Here is a 22,678-nt window from a genome sequence, read left to right on the forward strand (position 1 = left end):
CACATAAGGAGACACGGTGATTACTCATGAACTCAAGGTAATCATAAACACACAGCACCAATATTTATCATTCTTTTTCTCTGTTTCTCACAAGACAGCCAGACTCATGTTCATGTCATGTTCATCAGCTGTACAGCTAGCTGGGCGTCTCGGGTTCGTGTTTTTGACCTTTGCTTGTCCTTGTAACTGACCTCCAGGAATCGTGAGATGTCCCTCTTGTCATTGACGCCCATGGCGACCACGTTCTCGAACATCCAGAAGAACGGCCGGTCCTCTCCTTCTTTGGGCTTGGCCTCGCTCAGCAGACGGTAAAACTCGAAGAACAACCTCCCTGTGCCTTCTGGAGCAACAAAACACCATTAGAGCGCGGCAGGAAAACGCCATCGACCTGCTTCAGTGCTTCGGGACACACTCAGTTTCTGCCTGACGGGGTTTAGGAATATGAACATGTGGCACCATTCAGACACAATAAAAACAAGACATAGAAAACATTAAAATTGTATCTAAAAGATTAAAAGGAAGTTATGGAGCTGATTTAAATGCGCTGACAGTTTAGCAGAGCTAAGGAGTTTAGAAATCTTGTTCCATAGGTGGGGTTGGTTCTGATCCTGGGAACACTGAGTCGACCTGCATCAGATGAGCTGAGGGGTCTGGATGCCTCATAGCGTACAAAGTCAATCAGAGATGTATTTGGATCCAAATACCATGAAGTTCTTTCTGAGTAAGTAACAGGATTTTAAAATCTGAGAGATTTCCTGCAGTCAGTAGTCCCTGTATTCATGATAGAACAATATGTGTCTGTGTTTAATCCACAGAGTAGGAGGCATCAGACCCAAACTAGCTTTGATTATGCAATATAACCATCTGATTAGAACTCCCACAGTCTGTGACTTGACTTCCTCCTACGGGTTCTTACCATAGAGGCCTTTCCTGGCAGGATTGACGATTGACAGGTCGTTGCAGGGACTCCCTCCGATCACCAGGTCAAAAGGACCCCACTCCAGAAGCTGGGAGGGACAACAGCACCACCAAGTGTTACACTGAGGAGTCACAGGTTTCCTGTTTTTCATGTATCTTCTACAACTGTACTCACGTTGAGATTCACTTTTAACGTATGCAGATGCTTTCTTTCCAAAGGACTAGTCTTAAATGGCATCTGAGTGCAATCATCTGGCTCTGATATCAAATTTGATGCCAGAGAATCAAATGTGATGATTATTAGATATAAACTGAACAGAAAATTAGTCTTTCCTGAATCCTGCTTCAGTGAAGATGTTAAGTTAAGTACAGAGTTAAGTGCAAATATCAGTATTTTCATTGGTTTTTCTGTCTAAGACATTAATTGTTTCGTCAATAATATGTCTGAAAATAGCACAAAATGTTCATCACAACTTAGAAAAGACCAAATTCGATTTGTTTTGCCCAAACAACAGTCCAAGACACATTCAGTTCAACACAATAAAGTAAGAAAACCAGTGAAGTATAAAACCACTCAATGGACTTAAATGATAATTTGATAATTGAAATAATTGCTGATTCATGTACTGTTGACTGACCACTTTAATCAACTCAGCAGTAGAAGTAATTTATTCATTTACCCAGCAACAGGCACAGGCCGCTGATTTAACTTCAACTCAGCTCTAACACCTGCCGGCCCCTTTGTCCTCTTTCAGCCGGTCATATACAAACCCCTCCTTCCCGCCATACACGGGGGCACAACGAGGAATGAGGAAAGAGAGAGTGAAAGAGGTGAAGAGAAGAAAGAAGGAGAGAAAGGAAGAAAAAGGAACTAAGGAACAAAGAGAAAGAGAACAGGAGGAGGAGGAGGAGGTGCAGTGCTCTTAATCTCTTACATAACAGCTGATGGGGAACAGGGGCGTGTACCCCTAAACACACACACACACACACACACACACACACACCAAATGGAGGCTGGCAGCTGCAGTGACGTGGTTCAGGGCAGAGGACAAAGAGCAGCTTCATCCTCTGTAAATCCCCTCAAAAAGCCTTTCACTTGTTGGTTAGGCTATTTGTGTGTGTGTGTGTGTGTGTGTGTGTGTGTGTGTGGTGGGTGGTAGACCAGTGCCATATTCATCACCAGTGTGACGTTGGCCGAATAGTAATTGTAAAAAATCTCTTACATATGAGATAATAAACAGGCAGAGCTCCTGTTTCTCACAAACGTTGAGCCACACCTGTCTGAGCCGCAGAGACAAAAACACGGATGTGTGATGAAACAAAGAAACAAACAGAGGTTTCTCTGGTACCTACCTGATGACGCTGATACATTTTCCCAGAGTGACAGAATCCAAGACAACATGCAAACACAAACAGTTTTTTTTCGTACACTTGTCATTACATGTTGTTTCCCAACGTCTGACTTTGTATTTCAACACTGACTGTAAACAGAACCCAACCCCAATCAGCGATCACTTCGTTGAAAAAGCTGATCACCTCGTAGACATTTACAACAGAGACATAAGAACCACTGTTCGACCTGCAGACGATTACAGCTTGTCTGCCACTAAATACCAAAAAAAACCCATCTAAAATCCAGCAAAGTGTCTCATCGTGTTTGTTAAGTTGTCTGTGTTCACTTGCGTTTAGTCTCGTCTCTCACTTCCTGTTTTATTGTGAAAATTAAACTCTCCTCTCGTTTGTCGTTGTGGAAACCTTGTGTGTTTCCCACCTTTGTTGATTGTCCGCCCCGCCCTGATTGTTTCCACCTGTTCCCCATTACCTTGTGTATAAATTGCCTGCGTCTCCCTGTGTCCTGTGGCAGATCGTCTTGTCCTGTCATACGTTCATGTGCCGCTTGTATCTCAGAAAACCTTTGTGTCATTGGAATGTATTTTCTCATTGTCTTTGTTCTCTGTGAGTATTGTTTGCCTGACAGCCGTATTAAACGTGTTCATCTGTCTGAGTGAGTCTGGTGTCCTGCTTTTGGGTTCAGTGCACATCTGTGGTAATCACTTGCAATTTATTCTCCTAGATTAATTAAGGACCGGACCACCTGGCCCCTTTGTCATCTGATTAGCATTAAACTGTTTTCAATTTTGTGAAAGTTAGTTTCTTACGTTTTTCTTAGTGATGTCTCTGACATCGTGGACGTACTGGATCTTTCCTTCATGTCTGACAACACCCACTGAGATGGAGTCCTCACACACCTCTGACGCCACGTACTGGTCCACCTTAAATCCCAGGTCCCTTAGAACCAGGTAGCCTGGAAACACAAACACACGCAGTTTGTATGACGACCTGATGCTTTCAAGAGGAAAGAAACATCACGTGGTCAACATTAGGAAGATACATCCATCCACTGTCTTTCACTCATCATTCAAACACACACACACACACACACACACACACACACACACACTCGTCATCACCTGTGGCAATGCCGTCAAACAGGGACAGGACTCTGATTGGTCGTCTCTGCTCTGCAGGGACTGCTGGGTAAATCTTTGGTTTCTCCTGGAAGATAAACAGAAGGCAAATCATGTTTTAGGCTCAGTTTCAGTTCAGGGAACCACTGAAACAGATTTATTTATATTTACACATCCAGATATACAGACATTGTTTTAGTTACTGTTGTTTGCCCGCACAGATCATCAAGCTTTCTAAACATCTTTCACAAAGCATCTTAAAAAGTGCAGTGACTCACAAACTCCTGTCCGTTGTCGTTGGCGAAGAACTCCTGCAGCTTGAGGCTCCAGTCGTGCCGCCGCTTCAGGACGCCGTACTGCAGCAGCGGCTGGCACATGTAGCATCGCCACGGGTCCAGATAGCGAGCATTGTTGGACGCTCCGGGGTCGACCAGGATGTCCAGACAGTCCACGCAGAAACACCTGGAGGAGGAGGGAGGAGGAGAGGGGGTGAACGGACACATCGGTGGAGGAGGAGTAGTTAACGTACTATGTGCACTTGTGTTTTTTTTTTTTTTTTTTTATGTCGGACCTGCAGCAGTTGGCGTTGCCGCAGAGAAGAACCTCCCGTCCTCCGCAGCAGACGGTGCAGTAGGACTGGTAACCGTCGTCATCGTACATGTAGGACATCTCCAGGTACACGTCCTGAACACACACACACACACAGAAAAGAAACACTGATTGACACAATTTCACATATGAGGCTTTAGAGAAACCCTCTAATACATCTGCTTATGTACAAAACTATCATACACTCAGTTGCCAGTTTATTAGGTACACTTACTACACTTACTAAACACACACAGCGAAAGATAGTGTAGTTTAATACAGACCTGATTCACAGCTAAATCTGAGAAGAGGAGACAGACTTCCATGTGTGTGGCTTGGTCTGTTATTTTTTTTTTTTTTATTTATTTGTGCAGTCTTTATGTTAAACTAAAATAAAAAATAAATGTATGCCATCATCATGCCTCCCACTCTTTATTCCCAGAAGCTTCCCAGCCTGGGACGCACCTGGCTGGTGACCAGAACTGAGAGCTCAGCAGAACTCAGACGCACCTGAAACCAACTTCAAATGATTCTTGGAGGCTATTTGCATTTGTTTTTTGGCTGTACAGACTTGGGAAATTTCATTATTCTGCGCTGAACTACTTGATTTTCGCTATGTAAGCACTTAAGTTGGAGTTTTCATTGGCATCAGTATGAGCCTTCAGACGCCTACACCTGTCCAAGTCTATAAGCATGAGAGCTGATTCCTGCAGGTACCTTGCATGTTTGGCACAGGCCTCCTTCAAACAGCGGGTGGAAGGTTGCTGCTCTCATTTTTCCACAAGAGAGACAGAAATCTGCCAAAACACACGGAAAAACACACACACATCAATCAGCAGTCCAGAAAATGAAAATCTCAAGACACACACACACAAACACAGCGTAAGACACTATGTGACAGGGTCTTTACCTTCTATACTTCTTTTATTCTTCAGAACTTCATTCACCATTTGTTCTAAGAGAAAAAGAAGGACAATGTTACAAAGCCTGAAAATACTGGGACATTTTTCAATGTGCAGCTCAGCTCAAATAAAATATAAAATATAAAACAGTTCACTTCCAACCAAATATAACTGATACTGACAAACTAATCTAAACCACAAAACAGCTACCAAACAAGTCATTTTAATTCTTCTTTATACCTTTAACAGAAAGCAGTGAAACTACAACCCACATGTCCCTGCTAACACCAGCCTGAAATTAATAAGATATGACTTTATCTCTGCTTGTGTAAACCTGGCACCAACCCATGTTGACAACAGTCAAATGTTATCACGATAATCAAAACTCCGTCACTGAACAAAGAATACCACAAGAAATGAGATGGTGGCACCAAATAAAGCTGTTATTTTCTATAAAAACTACAGAATACAACAGTAGTCTAAGATAAAAACACACAAAATATGACTTTACATGTCAACAGGAAGTATGAAAAACAAACTCCAGTTCTGTACATATTCCACATTTACAGAGACAGTATTTAAAATAAATATGCAGCATCCAGCCAGCGAGTGTGACTGTGGACCTCTACCTCTGCTGTAGGACTCCTCGGGGGCGGCCTTGTTCTTATAGAGGCTGACTTTTGGCCGCTTGGCGCTGGGGAAATTCTCTGGCACGGAAACATCGAGGACCTGGTGGTCCAGAGGGTTACTATCTGCAGGGAGACACAAATACAGATATTTCCTGACTACATGGTAAATTTGGAGGCACAGCATTGACAGCTTGTTGGTGGTGAACACTACGCAGCGGTCTGGCCCTGCTGCCTTGCTCACCGGCGGTGTGTGTAGGTTTGAGTCCCTCCTCTCCTTTGGGCAGAAAGCCGCCGTTGGCCCAGTCCAGCATGGGCTTGACTTGGTCCTCTGGATTGTCCGACTCGCAGGGAGGAAACGTCTTCTCCGCCCGGATACTGGCCATCTGTGAGAGACGGGGCAGTTTTAGATGAAATCAAGCTGACAGAAAGCTCCAGGAAGCACTCGTTTTACATCAGATGCTTTCCTCAAAGCTGGAGTACCGGACTTATTAATGGACATATGAGCGCCAATGCCAAATGAGTTCGAAAAATGGTGATTAAATCTCTCTGTATTTCGCGGTACACTGGAGTTTTAAATCTGATCTCCATGTCCTCGTTCCCAGCTACCTCCCCCTGATTTTCAAGTTCTTTAAGAGATGAGAGACTGACGGGCAGAGAAGAAAAAGCAAATGAAGATGAAGAGATTTGTGTTATAAATATGCTTGAATGACAGTCAAGGGCCGAGGTGCCAAACGAGGTAGGGCAAACAAGAGAGAGAGAGAGAGACAGTGTCTGAACGCTGGAACACACACACACACACACACACACACACACACACACACACACATCTGTCAGCTGGATGTCTGATGTGTGTATAGCGCATACACACTAACCTCTGAAAAACAAACAGAGACGAGAATTGAAGACGGTGTTGGTCAGAACTGACAAGAAAGAGAGACAGAGCACGGCTGAAACTACTGAGGGTATTTTCACAGACAGCGAGCATGTTAGGACATCTGCCTGTGTCTTTTTTCCAGAGCTTTCAGCTGCGTGAAGTCAATCATGTGTTGCCATCATGTGAAGAGAAGCTGGTAAGTGGCCCTTTAGCTCAGATATACAGTATTTACCAGTGATTTGTCATACTATTGTTTTTTCTATCGTCAAAAATGACCTTTCAGTCATATAGTTATTCAGTCACATCTGATTAAAGCCATTATAAATAAAAACGATCAGTTCATTCTCACTAAAAGAGGTGAAGTGAAACAGTTAATCTGACATGAAGCTACATTTTTCCCTCCTGGCTCCTCCCTCGTCCTTCTGCATCGCTGATCATAGTGATCGTAAAGTGATGGCGATCATAGATAGAGAGGAGCAATCTTAGACACACGTCTGTGCTTGTTTTACTTGGCTACTGGTGCACACACACACACACACACACACACACACACACACACACACACACATGCATAGATGCACTTCCAGCGACCTAGGGAAACCACAGATTGTGTTTTTACAGCAGACCTCAGATCTGAAACACAACCAGCCACTGACAGCTCCCCACACAGACATCCATCCACACTACACCCTAAACTAATGCACCGAATCCCTCTCTCTCTCTCATGACCTTCAGATTATCAGCCAGAACAGTCTGTATTAGCTTATGTCAGCCTGAGGATCTGTTCAGTTCAGCTGGGAAAACTCCTGGCAGTGATTCAGCTTTTCAGCTTTGATCACATTAGCATTTTCTGTTTTGGTCATCAGTGAGATAAACAGTTTTCTGACGCCGTGATCTGAATTGATCAGGAGCTGATTCTGAAAATTACAAGTCTTCTCGCTACTCACTTCTTCCTCAATAAAAGTGGTGTCGTCAGCACCTGTTGGCTGCTTGTTCTTGGAGCTGATGAAACATGTGTCTGCATTAATCATCTCAGACACAGGATGCATGTAGGTTTGACAAGAACATGCTCAAACGTCAAGCTACACACACCGTAGGTGGTCATGTGTTGTTAAGTCTAGTTTATGTGTTCTTCTGTTATTTCCTGTTTTATTGTGGCGTTCATCTTCTCCCTCTTAAATTTAAAATTGTTTTTTTTTAATTTGCACATCCCTTAAATATGCTGGTAAAAGATTTACAATTAGATTTACAATTATGGATTGGAGCATTAGAAATAGACACTTTTGGGTCATATTTAATTATACTTTTTTTTTCTTATTTTACTCAAAACTTCTAAATCTTTTAATTAGTTTATTTATTTAATACTTTTCCGTTTTGTTGTTGCATCGCTGTCAGCTGTGATATGGAACATTTCCTTATACAAGTGCATACATAGATGCTATGATACTATATTTGTCTTGAAAAGCATAATAATGTTTTTTATTTTCAAAGTTGCACATTCACGCTTACCTCCAGTGCTTGAAAGATGGCCCTGCGGTAGGAGGCCAGCTTGGTGTAGGAGGCCTGGCTGAAGAACTTGGGGAAGGCGGTGATGGAGTCCAGTTTGTCTGCTGAAACCTGGAGAGAAAAACATGGCCTCAAAATCAAGTATGAGATGTGCTGCCATGATTTTTACTGTCCGCCGTGCCTCCTTCAGTTCTGTGCTTTTCCTTTCTCACCTCAGAGAACTTGCCGTCTCCAAACCACTGCAGCCACCTCATGCCGTGGCTGGCCTGCCGTTTGCCGGTGGCGCGCCACGTCACCACGATGCCGGGCCACCAGGAAAAGCCCTTTATCTTCCCCCACACCAGCTCGCCAATGCCAAAACCCTTGTTGTCCTGGATGGAGGAGGGAGAATACAGATGTATGAGGCAGAGGAAGGTCACGGCCTTGTTCTTCGTACTACTTTACCAAAGCAAAAAAATGTCTTACTGTTTCTGAAGTGCACAAAGACACAGAGAAAGGGTTCAATTTAACATGCTTTGTCTTTGAGATACATGAACACAAAAGGTCTGTGTAGAGAAGACGGATGGCAGCCAGGAAAGTAGATCAATTCAAGAGTCACGTTACTATTTGACAGTTTTAGGAGACCTCTCCCTTTCCCTCATAGCGTAGGTGCAGAGAGCAGATCAGAGAAAATGGAACGCTTTGGCAGAAATATCCTTTCTCGTCTTGGATGAAGCTGTAGAAAAGTAGTAGTCTAGTCTATCTGTGGACAGAATGGAAAGATGGGGGGGGGGGGTCCTTACGACTAGTTGTACCGTAATTAAAACCCTTGAGCAAATAAATGCAAAGGATGAAAAATGAGAGGAAGAACTTCTTCTCATCTTTCTTTTACTCTATGCTTTCTTTTTTGTCTTCCTCCGGGAGTATAATCTTTTCCTTCTCTCTCTCTTTTTGTCTTCTTTTCCTGTTTTATTTTACTATGTTCGTGAGGTGATAGCAGGTATCCATGGAAACTGCCTTTTAATGCAGTAAATCTCTTTTTTCCTTAACTGAGAAACCTGTTCAACCGATTCTGTGTAAGTAAGCCCTTTAGCTAAGAAGAAATGAAGCCGTAAGTGCTATACTTAAGGGGAAAACTGAAGTTGTTAAGATAAGAGTGTTTGTCCACCTTGGCATCACTCTACACCTGTCTGAAAAGACATTTCGGTGCTGTGTGTATCCTCTGATTTGCTCTGGTGTTTCCTTTATTTCTGCTGTTGTCTTTGCACTTCAGTCTTTTTGTGGACAGACCCCTTAAAGAAAACATCCAACATCCCTCATAATACCATAATATGCCCATTTCTCTTTCTGTCTTTCTTTCTTTTGAAGGTTACGACTGCTGGTATTCGAGCAGGTGGACTTTCTATGCTTGCAAACAAATCCCAGTTGAGCTCAGGCGATGCGATCCTTCAGTTTTCCTTAAGAGAGAAAACCCATTAGGCTTTGTAATGGAGTCCGACTCCATTAAAGGATGCTACGCTCCACTGACTTCAGCCTGGACTGAGTGAAAACACGCACAAGCACACCGAGAAGCATCAACATACACAAAGGCACATGATGGCGCGCACGAAGAGGTAAACACGGGCAGAGGAGGACGTGCATGCAGATGTGTGCGGGTGCACACAGGCTCTGCTGTGCAGAACGCTGGTCTTCATGACCTGAATGAAACTATTGATACAGAGCAAACACACCCAGGCTGTGTGTGTGTGTGGCCACCTGCACTAACACAAGGCCAGGTGGAGGAGGTTCTGTGGTCTGAGAAGGGAGTTACCCTCCTCCTTTTTCTAGTACTGCCAAACCTCCACTTCCTCTTTCTCAAATATTCTCTCCTGCTCCTACAGCTCGTTTTTCTTTCCCTTTGCTCATCCTTAACCCTTTTCCTTCTGCTCATCTCATTATGACTCCAAAGTACTTTCAGTGTAAGGATGTGCAATATGATGATATTAGATGAACGACTAAAATGTCTCCACTATGCCCCTTTGCAGAGAGACTGTTAGTATCGTGCCACAGTCTACACTCTGTCAGCTGCAGTTCTACATGCTGATAAGCTTGATATGCTTGTAATCAACACAATGTGGGCTACATCTAGCGGGATGAGGAGCTTGTGCCAAAATAGAACTCAACCTCAGTGACATGGTGGGCGGTTTTTCTATCAGATATTTCCACGGAAACTTGTATCAGTAAGCTTGTTACCACTTGTAACCACCTTAAAATAAAGCGCTGAAAGAATCTGCTAACAGTGCTTCGCTCAGGGCGGCACAGCGTTCAAGAGTTCAAAACAAAAGTTATCACCGACCGAAGCATTTCAGGAGTCGAGATAACTCAACCAAATCAGCAAGCGATGGAGAGAGGCGACTGAGGCGCTCCCATTCTGCTCAGAGAAGGATGCAGTGAAATTCGAAGCCATTTTGAAACCTGTCTAGCATCCTTAATGCAATACAGTGTTTAAATAGCACAAAGAAATTATTCAACTATTTCAAGTCTGGCTATAGTCTCCATGGCAATACAAAATTGAGAAAAAATATCACAATTCAGATTGAGGATCGTGACGGCCATGAAATAGATCATCATATTCATTTCAGGCCAGATCGTCCATCCCTATTTCAAGGTATTTTTCTGCTATCTGCTAGTTATCTTATACGGTATATGAACAACCATAAACCAGCTTAAAAGAGGAAACACTCAGAGACCTCAAACCTCAAATTTGCATCGTGACCTGGATCAAATCAGACATGGTGATAGATCATCATTTATGTTTTGGAGGAAAATCCTAATTGATTGTGCTCATTTTAAAGTGACAAAACTATGAAAAAGTCAACTTTTGTACAAATTCAATTCAGTCGCAACACAATGTGGACTTTAAGACACCTGATCAGCACCTGCACACATCCTGTCTTTACAATATAAAACATTGTTTCCTGTTTTATTTTGAAATACCATTTCAGTTCCTGCCTTTCTGCGTCTCCCACTCCCTTTATTATCCACACTTACTCCCTGTTAATCATCTCCTCATACCTCACTTCTCTCTCTTTGGTCCCCTGCCAGACTGTCTTAGGGAGTTTATCACTTTCCAGCGTAATTGCTGCTGTTAGTCACTGTGGGTTTTCGACTCAGCCTTGCTCTGTGTTTTTTGGATTCTCGCCTGCTTCCTCCCTGGATGAGTTCACTTGTTTCAGAATCATTGACTGTGTATGAACTGCCTGGCTTTCCAGTTAAGACTTTTTGAACATTTTGAACTTGACCTCTGGTCCTGAGTCTTTCTCTATCTGATCTGCCCAGAAGCATTACAGTTTGTGTTTCTTCTTCATTGATTTCTTTAAAGAAGTCATCTATCTGCCCTCACAAGTGGCTTAAGTCTAGTTTTTAGCCCCTCGAGTCTTCCTCCTCTGCATTTCCATCTGTCAATATGTCCCTCACGCAGATTCACACACTCTCAAACATCTCACCGTGTACTCTGGCAGGATTTCAGAGCTGGATGAGGTGCTGCTGCTCTGGGCCGAGTCTTTGGAGTCCTGTTCCATCAGCTCCAGACGGGGGGCCTCAGGGACTCCGCTGGGCACGACCACAGACACCCGAGGACCACCGCCGCACTGACCGAGAGGGAGAGGTTTGTTAGACTCAAAGGGAAACTTGGAAATGGCACATTTTTAACAGCAATACAAGACTGGAGCTACTTATAAATGAAGGAAATGGCATGATAGTGTCGTTACAGAACTCAGCACCAATAATTATGCTGCATTTCTGTTCACTCAGCTGTCATTATCCACCCTCGTGCAAATGTTAAGTGTGTTTTCAGTGGCACTAAGGACAGACTCTTACCAGAACATACACAGACCAGCAGTACGCACTCCCATGTCATTTCCACTATAACCCCTGTGACTATGCAGTTGGCAGGAATTTTGGCTCCTGCTTTTAACCACGACATCAATCAAGGAAAGTCAGTTTGTGAAAGAGAAGGTGAAAGAAGAAGAGAGTGAGAAAAAATGTTTGCATTCAGCTATTTTAATAGAGCAAAACTGTCAGTATGGCACCCCATCTTAAAGGTGAGGGAACGCCACAATGTACAGGTTTATCACGGTTACTGCCGTTCACATGTTCGTTCATGTTTTACTGGCCTCCTCACAACACTTGTGTCAGTTGTTAAAGGACTGATCTGTATTTTCCTCTGTAAAGCTTTTGGAGCTCTGTGTAGGATTTGCACGACTCGTGGATGGAAACTTAACAAGAGAGGTAAGACAAGAAAGACAGCACATGAGTAAACAGAGGGAGGGGTGAGAAAATGAGGAATATGTTTTAAAAAATAGATGAATCCCTTTCTTCTCTGATATATTCAACAAGTTAAATCTGCAAGAGGTTAGAGGAAAATGTATTTATTTTTACAACATGGATGCAACCACATTTTCATGGTTTTGGACATGATTCCTGTTACTCACTTCGCACCAGGATGTGGGGACGTAAAAAAAAAAAAAGTCGAGCTGACTGAACTGTCTGTCATCATTTTCCACTGCATTACAAAGCTGTGCAGCAAAAACCACTGCAGTACGCAGGGTCAAAAGAACATGTAGCTAAGTTTGTGTTTATCCTGGCACGTGGTGACAAGTAGCACGTACAGCATCTGATTTAGATCACTTTGATGTTTGGCAAATCACAATTGGCCTGAGATTCAAATTAAGGAAGCACAGACAAGCTAAATACAGCAGCAGAGCAGCCGAATGGTTTCATGTTTTTAATCATTAGACTCATTAGATTTGGAATAACTGGTGTGTGTGTGTGTGTGTGTGTGTGTGTGTGTGTTTACCAGTGACGTGCTGTGCTCCTGTTTGCGGTTCTGCCTGCGAGGCTTGTTGTGTGTGTGCGGCGTCAGACCGGCTTGGAAGATGGTTCTGGGTCGAGGGGTCTGTCTCAAACTTGAAGACTTCTCCTGGAAACACACACACACACACACACACACACATACACACACACACTCAGTGAGCTGAATGTCACATTTACACCTCCACAACAAAGATTAACCCTTCGGAGTCTAGGACCGCCACACGGCGTCAAAGTCACATGTTGCACGTTTGAAAACGTAAAGCAGGTGCTCCATTCAAAGACTGTTGGAAAGCGGACACTTCAAACTTTTTACAAGTGTTTGAATTTTGTCGATCGGCCTATTAACACTAAAGTTATGAAGAGCTGAAGTCGCTCACTACAGCTCTTCTACGAGTTAGAAGATGCTGAATCTGGGGAAGAACGTTCTGATTCTGAGGAAGACTCCTTTCAGAGGATGAAGTGGATGCTGCACGTGAAGAGGAACGAGAGGAGGTGTCCACGCAGACCCCCGCTCCTCCAAAGATCCAACTAGTTCCTGCTCGGATTTTGTGTTTCTTTTGCACTTTTATATACAGTGTGTCCATATATTATGTCAGAATAAATAAATACTTGTAGAATCACATAGGTGAGGTTGTGCTGAAAAGAAAGACACAAAGAAAGGCAAGCTAAGCAGTTTGAATGGGAAACACAAAGGTAAAATGAAAAGTAGTAAAAAGTTTTCCCCCAGACTGTGAAGGGTTAATAAACACGCTTCAACAAAAGCGAGAGTGTGTCTGTGGTCATACCTCGCTGTAGGGCTCCCAGGTTCCTTCGTCCTCCTCAGACTTCTTCCTGCTTCTCTTCCTGCTTCCTCCTGAACACTGGTTAACATCTGGTAGGAGATGGAGAGAGACGAAAGAGACAGAGGGGCAGGAGATCAACAGAAGGTTGGACAGATGGCAGAAAAGAAACTCAATATATTTCAGGAGATAAAGTGCAGACAGAAAGCAGCAGGACAGTCACTTCTTCTCTGTTGTTCTGCAGCACGTTGGATTTGAAATGAAACAATGAAGTGAACGTGCTAAATTTCAGCTTTAAAAGAATCAGTTTTCCCGCAGTTTCACGGGAAAGCAGCAGGCCAGTGGTCCTACACAAACAAACAAGGAAAGCGAGGATGTTCCGTAGGACGAATTGGTTTTCGTTCACATGACTTCAGTCCAACTGATTGAACTGACAAGCAGGAGGGGATGCTGGCTGCTTTACAGGCCTCGTCCTGGCAAAGCACCAACATATATTAGGTTTAAATCTATTTCATCTGCCCCCCCCAAATTAAAATTAACATTCATCTATTATTCATTTTATATTGGAAACTTTACACTTACTTTGCACAAAAATGTTAATTTGCATACTTTCTTGTAGAAAACTTACGTTTTCTACAAGAAAGTATGCAAATTAACATTTTTGCATGTTTAGCTCACCTGCACTCTCTCACTGGAAAATCATAATAAATAATAAGATAAGCTTCAGTACACCAACAAAGCACCATCTGCATTTTTCCTATAATTCTGTTAAATAAATTTGATCGGCCTGTCCGGTTAGCGTCTGATCGATGTAAGATAAGAGTAAAAAAGGGTCCCATTTTAAGTTAATAATCTTTTCATACATACAGATGACCTACTGTAGGAAAGGTGCTGCTGTCCAAATACTTAAATACAGTACACTGTGTGTGTGTGTGTGTGTGTGTGTGTGTTACCCTGAGGTGAAGCAGCGTCTCCATTCTGCTTGGGGCTGAAGGGGGAGGGCGGTTCGGCCGCGGTCAGAGGGCTGTTCTCATTGGTCAGCTCCACGCCACTGTCATTCTCTGACAGGCCCTCGGCTGGAGGTGTGTCTCCGTTCACTGGCGCCTGACGATACAGGGAAAACAACGCTTTCTTTAAAACTTTAGTCTAACTGGACCAGCGCTACGTGACTCACAGCCAGAGAAGATTCAAAGGCTCCGATGGACATGAAACTCTTCTGGGTAAAACGTCAGTACGAAGAGCGATCGACTGTTTCAGAGAGCACCAGGTTAACGGTCAAAGGCTAACTACGACTGCGAAGGTGCATTTCACTGCCAAATGCTTCAAATTCTGATTTCACAATCTGCAGTATAAATGACTGAACTTTGGATTCTGAATCAATGAGTAGCGACTGGCTTTTGATCCATAGGAACAGCGGCCGAGACTCATGGGTAATTTCCAGCATTTATGGCCGATGAAAAAAATGTAATTTACCAGGAAGCTGACATCATTAAATAACTTTTCATTATTGTTGTGTTACATGCTTATCAGTCGGGCTCGGGCCCATGTCACACCCAACACAGATATAAACAGGAAGTGCTGCCAGTGACAACACACCTCCACACGGCCTTCACCTGCCTGAGCTGACGATGATGACAGTGTGTTTGATGAGCTGGCTGCACACCCAGTGCCTGACAGAGAGATGATATCAACGCTCAACATTCCCCAAAGCCTCAGATAAAGACTGTCAGTCCTTGCGTGAAGCGCCACGTCCACAATCAAAACACAGGCTCTACAGGTATAATGCCTCCTATTAAATTGTCACACGATATCCCTTTAACTCCATAATCACAAACTATTAGCTACATGCTTAATATGAGCGAAATGTAGAAGCTGCTGAATCGCGGCTCAGAGTGCTGAACATCCCAAACCTTCAAATCTTCAAAGCGCACTAGAGGGCTGCTTTGCCAGAAATGCTTGACGGCTTTCCAACTGGGTCACCTGTTTCCAAAAAACTTGTTGGATAACCTCCAATATTCACGTGCTCCCTGATGGACCAGCTGGAAACGCTCGATATTGTACAGTCAAGTCAAGCTTGTTTAAAAGTCACATTTCATACACAGGACAACGCAATGTGCTTTAGGACACATTCACAGTCCAATCATGCAAGTGCAGGATGTGAATATAATGATAATAGGTGGAATTATACAAAGAATTGGTGCAGAATGTACAAATCTCACCACACACACACACACACACACACACACTAGGACCTCAGTGAAGGTGCCATACTGTTTAAGCATCACCAGTATTAGATACCTGTAAAACTCACCACTAGATCACTGATATGTTTTAAGGAAGCATGACTAATATCACACACAGTAAAAGCTTTTTTGTTGACCAAACATAAGGTGATAAGACAAATGACTACGCTCCAGGGCATGATTACCTTTTGCAACACGGAGCCAAGCCCTCCCTTCCCCCGGGGGGGGGGAGTTGTTTGTATCAATGAAACACATTCCTGCCTTTATCTCGCAGAAGTCACAGAAAAGTTACATAGATTAAAAAATCAAACACTTACTCTGCAAGTGAGTTGATACATTTAGACAAATTAACCTGTCAGAGACCGTCGGGCATGTCAACTTGTCCAACAGCACCTGAAGTGCACCATCTGACTCAACACAAACACTGCAGAAATAACACAAGAATAACACAGCGAATGATAGATCAGCGTGGCTGCCGGTCACAGTGAGTCATTTATTTGGAGTGAGGGATCAGCGAGGTAAAGAGAGATCAGCGCAGGGCCTGAAGCTGGCCGGGCATGCTTTTGTCATCTCGTCAGAGGTGAAGGAGAGCTTCCGTGTGAAACCTGACGTGCGTTTCTACGGCAACCACGTCCAGCTCGGCTCTGTTTGGACTTGAACTCGCGCCATCGCACTTAAAACACTGATTCCACGTAATCCGCGCTGTGCCCGCTCAGATTAGGGGAAGACTAAAATTCAAAAGGTGCACAGATACTAATGTATTTAGGTAACACCTAGGGAGATTTTTCTCGTGTGTGTGTGCGCGTGCTTGCGATATATGTGTGTGTGTGCATGTGCGAATGTGTGTGTGTGCTGTATGTAGGCTATTATTCCACACTGGTTAGCTGTGTTGCTAGGCTACAGTCGTGCCAGATCAATAGAAAATTGTGTTATTTTTGACTTTGACATTTTTTGCAGAAACTAGATAGCAGCAACATACAGCTTCTTATTCATTAGCTGCTTTTTTAATAAGCTAAAATGTGAAATGATTCTTGAAGGTCTACAGTCTGACAGTCTATCTATAAGTGGTACTTATCCATAGTTAGTGTATTACTTAGTTTGGATGAAAACTAACCATAACACAGTAACACAGATAAACTAACCAATCAATGCAGCAATAGATTAGCAGCTCTGCAGGGTAAAATGGAGTCTGATGGCTTGGAAGAGAGCGTTTGTGCCCCAGTTCTCTGACAAAAAGGGCTACCTGACAGTAGTGTAAAGCAGTGAAAATATCATAAAATATGCTTTTCTGCTTTCCCCGTCCACAGCTTGAGATGCTTGTATTGTTTTAATGTGTCTTTCATTACATATGGTACACAAATACAATAAGAATGTAAATAAAGCAGCTTTACAGTAGTTAGAAGCACGACTGGCAGCACTACTGTAACAGCTTACGTCTGTTTCCAGTCTTTGTGCTGAGCTCAGCCACCCTTACTGCTGACAGAAACTATACTCATTTAGATCATGTAACTAACAAGGAAAGGTGTCTGAACATGTTAAAATATCCTCTCCATAGTGTTGGCCTGCAGTTTTTTGTATGCTACATAAATAGCACTCATGCTCACATCAAACCTTTAAAATTAAAGAGGGATTTCAGTCTCGTCTGTGATGACTTGTGATTTTTTAAGTAATGGTGACTTAGTGTAAAAGAGCAGAACAAAGTAGGAGGGGGGAGCAGCTGTGCAGCAGATGGAAAACTGTGAGACTGTGCTGACTTTTTAAGGCAATGACAGCTCCGCGTATCTGAGGCTGTTTGTGATTGTTAAACGTCGTAAAACAGGGAATGCATGTGGTGCGCGAGGGTGTTTGCAATGCCAAATTTCCCCTATAACAAACGAACTTGGTGAACTTGTGAATAAAGTGTGTGTTCAAGATGGCTGAGAGTGTGAACCGTTGACAGAGGGTAGCTCAGAGGGTGAGACGGAGAGGGAAATAAAATGTTTGTTGGATAACTGACTAGAAACACTTAACCAATTACAAAAAACAATTTTCTTTGGAAAGTTTAAATTCAGATGAAGTTGTCCTACAGAAGGTAGGAGTGATTATTAATCCACATGTTTCCTTTTGGATTTTACATGAACACACATTAGATCATACAGTATTAAACGTCTGTTGTGTTGCAACAGCGAACTAAACTCATGGAAGCAAACTACTCCGCACACATGAACCCTGAACGCTGAGCGAGTGTGTCTTCTTATGTTTTAGGAGTGGAGGACTGACAGCAGAAGAGGGTGAAGAGAGAGAGATAGTGTGGAAAGGTTCTGAGTGAGGGGTTTCTCCACGTAAGTGAGGTGAATGGAGGCGACGAGTGACTGGAGAGCAAGCGAGCAGAAGATGTGGTTAACAGGGGGAACGAGTGAGGAAAGAGAGATGAGAGAGGAACGGCACAGATGTTTGTACGGCATCACAGCTACTGTATGTGTAGGATCTGACAGACCTGCAGGCTGAAGCTGCACAGCGTCTACACCCATGACTAACATGGGTCTGAGTGCAAGGCGGTGGTGTAACTGTGGTGTCGGGCTGAAGTTCATTTATATGTGATTTGTCCCGTCAACCAAATTAGTCTGACGGCCACAAAATGAAACAATTCCAGTGAAGATCAGTGTCGTTTTGATGATTTCAGCTCCTTTAACTCATTCAGTGTTTTGAATCTTACACATTTAATTCATTGCTGTAATTGAGGCGACTTTTCAGTCGGCCTGAGCTGCACAGCACGCCCCCATAGCGCTAACCAACACGTTACAACATAAGATAGGACATAAAGAGAGACGACTGACCCTGGGGCTCATTCCAGTTACTTCCTGTTTCACATTCATGCAGTCACACACATTCACGTCTGGCAGCTGCCCAGCAGAACCAAAAGAGAGTCCGCCTGGGGGGTTTCCCTGCTCATGTGGCCACTACAGTGACCAGAAGCAAACAGAGGTGGGACAAAACAATACATAAAAGGGCAGATAATGTCCGAGAAGTATCGCGCAGCAACCCTTATTAGTCAGTAAAAGACAAATTATAATATAATGTAGAAATCTTATCAAGTCATTTTTAAGGATGGCCAAAACTGACATACCTCAAGTTCTATTTCTAGAATTGTGACTGTGGTTGGTCTGGTAATTTGTTGTTTGGTCTGTCTGCGACCATTGGGTCCACCTTTCAATTCCTTTTGATTGACAGGTAAATCTGACCACTCCAGTGAAGGAGTGGTCAGATAGAAAGCCAAATAACAAAGAAGCGAGGACTGAACCATCAGAGCGACGCTGAGCTGCTTATCTTTTGCTCTTTGTTGTCTCCAGGTAGAAATGTTCTGGTTTGGACTCTGTTGTTATATTACAAGCAACAAAACAAGTCAGTCAAAACGTGGCACATTGTCTTGATATGAAGGACGAAGGGTCAAACTTCTGTGTGTAGTGCAAAGTACTCTGCACTCTGTCGGAGATACAGCTACAGTCTGCTTTCCTTGCTCAGAGGAAACTGCAAGAACAAGAAATTGTGCATGAAAGTTTCTTCTGCCATGTGATCAAAAGATGTCTTTGAAGGGCTGCTTAAGGTCACAAGCTGCTTATGATCGAGCCTCTGCCTTGTTTTACAGTACTGTTGTCTTTCGAAAGTGAATTTAGAAACAGATTTCAGAAGAAGGCGTAAATGCTTCATGAGCCTCAATGCCACAGTGCCTCTGATCTGGGGCACGAATCACAATTTGTGGAACCAGTTTAGCCCCACATAGCGTTACCTGAGATGACATCAATTTACTTTACTCCAATAGTATGGCCTCTATGGCCTCATTTGCACCTTCAGGTATTCACACAACCCATAACTTATTCGCTTCTAAGCTGCCCAAACAGACAGACAAGCACACCCCTCAGGGCATTTCCATCTGTCACTACCTCCCATAATCCTCCTCTACCTCTAAGAAACCCCATGTTTACCCTCCTCCTTTCCTACCTCCACGTTTACTACAAATCAAGGCTGAAAATGGTCTGTGAGGTGGTTCAGTTTTCAGGGTTACCTGAGGGTGCACTGAAGGAAAGGAAAGGGAAATGAACATATCCACTTTCTTCCTTGTATTTTTGACTTTCCTGGTCTTTTATTGGCGCTGATGGGTGGATTTTGTTACCTTTAACCAGGCTAGCGGATTCCCCCTGTTTATGCTAAGCTAACTGGCTTAGCTTCATGTTTATCCTACAGACATGAGAGTGGTATCTATGAAGAAGTATTTCCAAAAACATTTTCTTCAAATACGACCAACGTTTGAGTTCCTTAAACTATTCAAAACTCCTGAAGAACTTTTCTGTCTTTGTGAATGACAGAAGTGATCAGCGACCCTAACCCTAACGGGCACAACGGACTTTACTGCTTGTTCCAATAGAAAATGAACTTAAAATTCTGCTGAACAGAAACAAAAACCTCCTGTTCCATTTTCTTGTACTTCACCCCACCTTTCTTGCTCCCCCTCCTCTCTTATTTTCTCTTTTCAACTCATTTTGTTCAAATCTCTACTCCTCTCTCCCTCCCTCCCTTCCTCTCTCCCTCCCTCCCTCCCTCCCTCTGTGTGGACAAATCCAGACCAGGTCTGCTTTTGTAAAAGATGAGGAGAAAAAGCTTCTGTAAGTACACAAAGAAAAGGAGCAGAGATGGACGCTTTGTGACTAGAAAATTCTTGGAGAGTGGACGCTGAAAACACAACAGTAACCTGCTAAAATAAGTTTTGCTCACAAACTTCCTTCAGACACATTTCCCCCCTCGCCTCCTCTCTCTCAGGTACTGCCGGCGTGAGAGTGTCCGTTGAATCAAACAAGTTTAATAGTTCATTTTACTCCTCTAGTTTCAGGCTTGGAGGCGAAGGTGGGATTTCATGTCAGCCAGGTAGCTGTGTACACCATTAACATCATCATTATCCTCCATTAACCTGCTGTTTTTTATATCCATCACTCCTCCTCCTCCTCCTCCTCCTCCTCCTCCTCCTCCTCCTCCTTTCTGCTGGCAGACATGAACATGTTCAATGAAGCATTAAAACAGCACAAATGATTCTTTTCTCCCCCTCTGCCTCCCTTTTTGCTTCCTTTCATAGTACAAATACTGTGACTACTACAGCTACTGCTATTTCTATTACCACAACTACTGTGTGGATAATGTGCCTATCCAGCTTCCTGCACTCTATATGACTCTGTGTGTGTGTGTGTGTGTGTGGGTGTGTGTGTGTGTGTGGAGTAAAGCAGTGTTCAAAGCCTCACACTGTGCAGATTTCACTGACCTACGTCACACACACATTCCACACTGAGCAACAGTGTGCCCTGAGGCACTCCGACGGTGCTGTCAAAACATCTTAGCGAAGCCTAAATGATTAGAAATGCAGGTCTGTAGCTAACATTTGCACAGGACAGTTTCAAAATACTGCACGCAGTAAATCGTCACCTCGGGGGTGGGAGGGCTAAGACGTGGGGAGTGTTGTGTTTTGTTAACAAAGAACAAAGAAATATAGAAGAACTGCGATTAGTTTAATTCTGTGCCTCTGGTCATTTTGTCTGTGATGCTGCAGGTCTCAACAAAAAAGCCAACTCCCATAGCTTAGTGTGGAGGAAAGCCTATGATGTAACATTAATATTCTAATCAGTGCAGTCATATCGTCCAATCAGGGACACCACACCACGCGGGTTAAGGTCCTAAATGGCAGGCCGGGCTCACTGGCACCAGATATGATCCCACCACCTCTGCGACGGGCGCACCTGCATCTCAAAGTCCACCCGGCCCTCGGAGCAGGCTGCTGGGCGCGTAGCCAAGAGAAGGGTGTTAAAACACAGTGACCATAACTCAAAGCAGCCGCCAACCCACTGACCACAGCGTGCGGCAGAGGACAACGGACAGGCTGACGAGAGACGGCAACAGAATGCAGATACCCTTATTTTCTCTCTTTTACTTTTGTCTTTCGCTGTCTGATTGAGCTTCATAAAAATGTGTTTCTGCTCACCATAAACCTCCCTGTGGAGGTTTTGACCTCTAGAAGCGCTACGGTGCATTTTTACGAGTCAGTCTCTGTTTTGTTTCCTCATTTGATGCTCATGCTGTGGTACAAATTCCTGCCAATAGCTTGACACTGACCTGCAGTTGGTGGTAATGTGCCAAAATATGCATGAATGCACTAAGAAAGAGAGAAATTTTGTTTTCTTGCCAAAACTGCTGGCAAGTAAACGTGGATGTAATCAATGCAGGTGTCAAACTTTTAAGAAAAAGCGTGTGTTTTGTGAGGAAAGAAGAACACACACATCCTCAAACATACACACAATATGTTTTGGTGAATGGAACCACAACTCAGGACCACAACCACAGGACACCTTTAGCATGAACACAACCTCATCCCTAACCCCAACCATTCAGATCTGCAGCACCTAAACATAACCCAACCTAAGAGCTAACTCCATCTGCTGAGGGCACGCATCCCGGGTGTCAGGGGACATTCACAAGATCACAAAAAGTCAGAAAAGCTGCACTCTTAACTGAAAAATGTCTTTATTATGGAAACTAACAATTAACATTTATGTCATATATGATGATTTGACTACAACTTCAGACCAGAGTGAGAACGATGCTCAGCCAAACCCAACATGTAAGGAGTTTCAGGTCTGTTTCTCTGTAAATGTCAACCTCTTCTTCTGAGACCTCTTTAGTTAAATAAGCTTAAAGGTGTTTGGTTTCACAGTGGAATAACGTGCCATGTAAGTAACTTCAACAAGAGGCACTAAAAGTCTTAGAGACTTAAATTTGGTTTGTATTTTAACAAGAATTGCATTCTGGAAATCCAATCCCAAGATGGTGAAATGACAGATTTGATAAGGTCAGGGTCGGCGATTTGATCGTTCACAAGTTCCATTTAGTAGCTGTTCCGGAGCTTTTGATTATATGAGATG

At 43.4% G+C, this 22,678-nt stretch overlaps 1 protein-coding gene across 2 annotated transcripts in view; it reads right to left on the reverse strand.

Moving 5' to 3' along the window:
• The window catches only part of LOC139209415 (DNA (cytosine-5)-methyltransferase 3B-like), a 32,998-nt gene that overhangs the window by 1,279 nt on the left and 9,041 nt on the right, over nt 1–22,678 (reverse strand). The window contains exons 3-18 of one of the 2 annotated variants that reach the window (XM_070839120.1): nt 14,451–14,601; nt 13,504–13,589; nt 12,702–12,824; nt 11,350–11,493; nt 8,098–8,256; nt 7,889–7,996; nt 5,747–5,888; nt 5,506–5,628; nt 4,885–4,929; nt 4,692–4,771; nt 3,958–4,070; nt 3,665–3,848; nt 3,390–3,474; nt 3,078–3,223; nt 917–1,007; nt 192–337 (exon numbers count right to left, since the gene is read on the reverse strand). In XM_070839120.1, coding sequence (XP_070695221.1) covers nt 192–337; nt 917–1,007; nt 3,078–3,223; nt 3,390–3,474; nt 3,665–3,848; nt 3,958–4,070; nt 4,692–4,771; nt 4,885–4,929; nt 5,506–5,628; nt 5,747–5,888; nt 7,889–7,996; nt 8,098–8,256; nt 11,350–11,493; nt 12,702–12,824; nt 13,504–13,589; nt 14,451–14,601 — 1,926 coding nt within the window. Of the gene's footprint in view, nt 1–191; nt 341–916; nt 1,008–3,077; nt 3,224–3,389; nt 3,475–3,664; nt 3,849–3,957; nt 4,071–4,691; nt 4,772–4,884; nt 4,930–5,505; nt 5,629–5,746; nt 5,889–7,888; nt 7,997–8,097; nt 8,257–11,349; nt 11,494–12,701; nt 12,825–13,503; nt 13,590–14,450; nt 14,602–22,678 lie in introns of both variants that reach the window. The other variant, XM_070839119.1, reaches the window with a different exon arrangement.

The sequence above is a fragment of the Pempheris klunzingeri genome, chromosome 11, assembly GCF_042242105.1.
Source record: "Pempheris klunzingeri isolate RE-2024b chromosome 11, fPemKlu1.hap1, whole genome shotgun sequence".
NCBI classification, from domain to species: Eukaryota; Metazoa; Chordata; class Actinopteri; order Acropomatiformes; family Pempheridae; genus Pempheris; species Pempheris klunzingeri.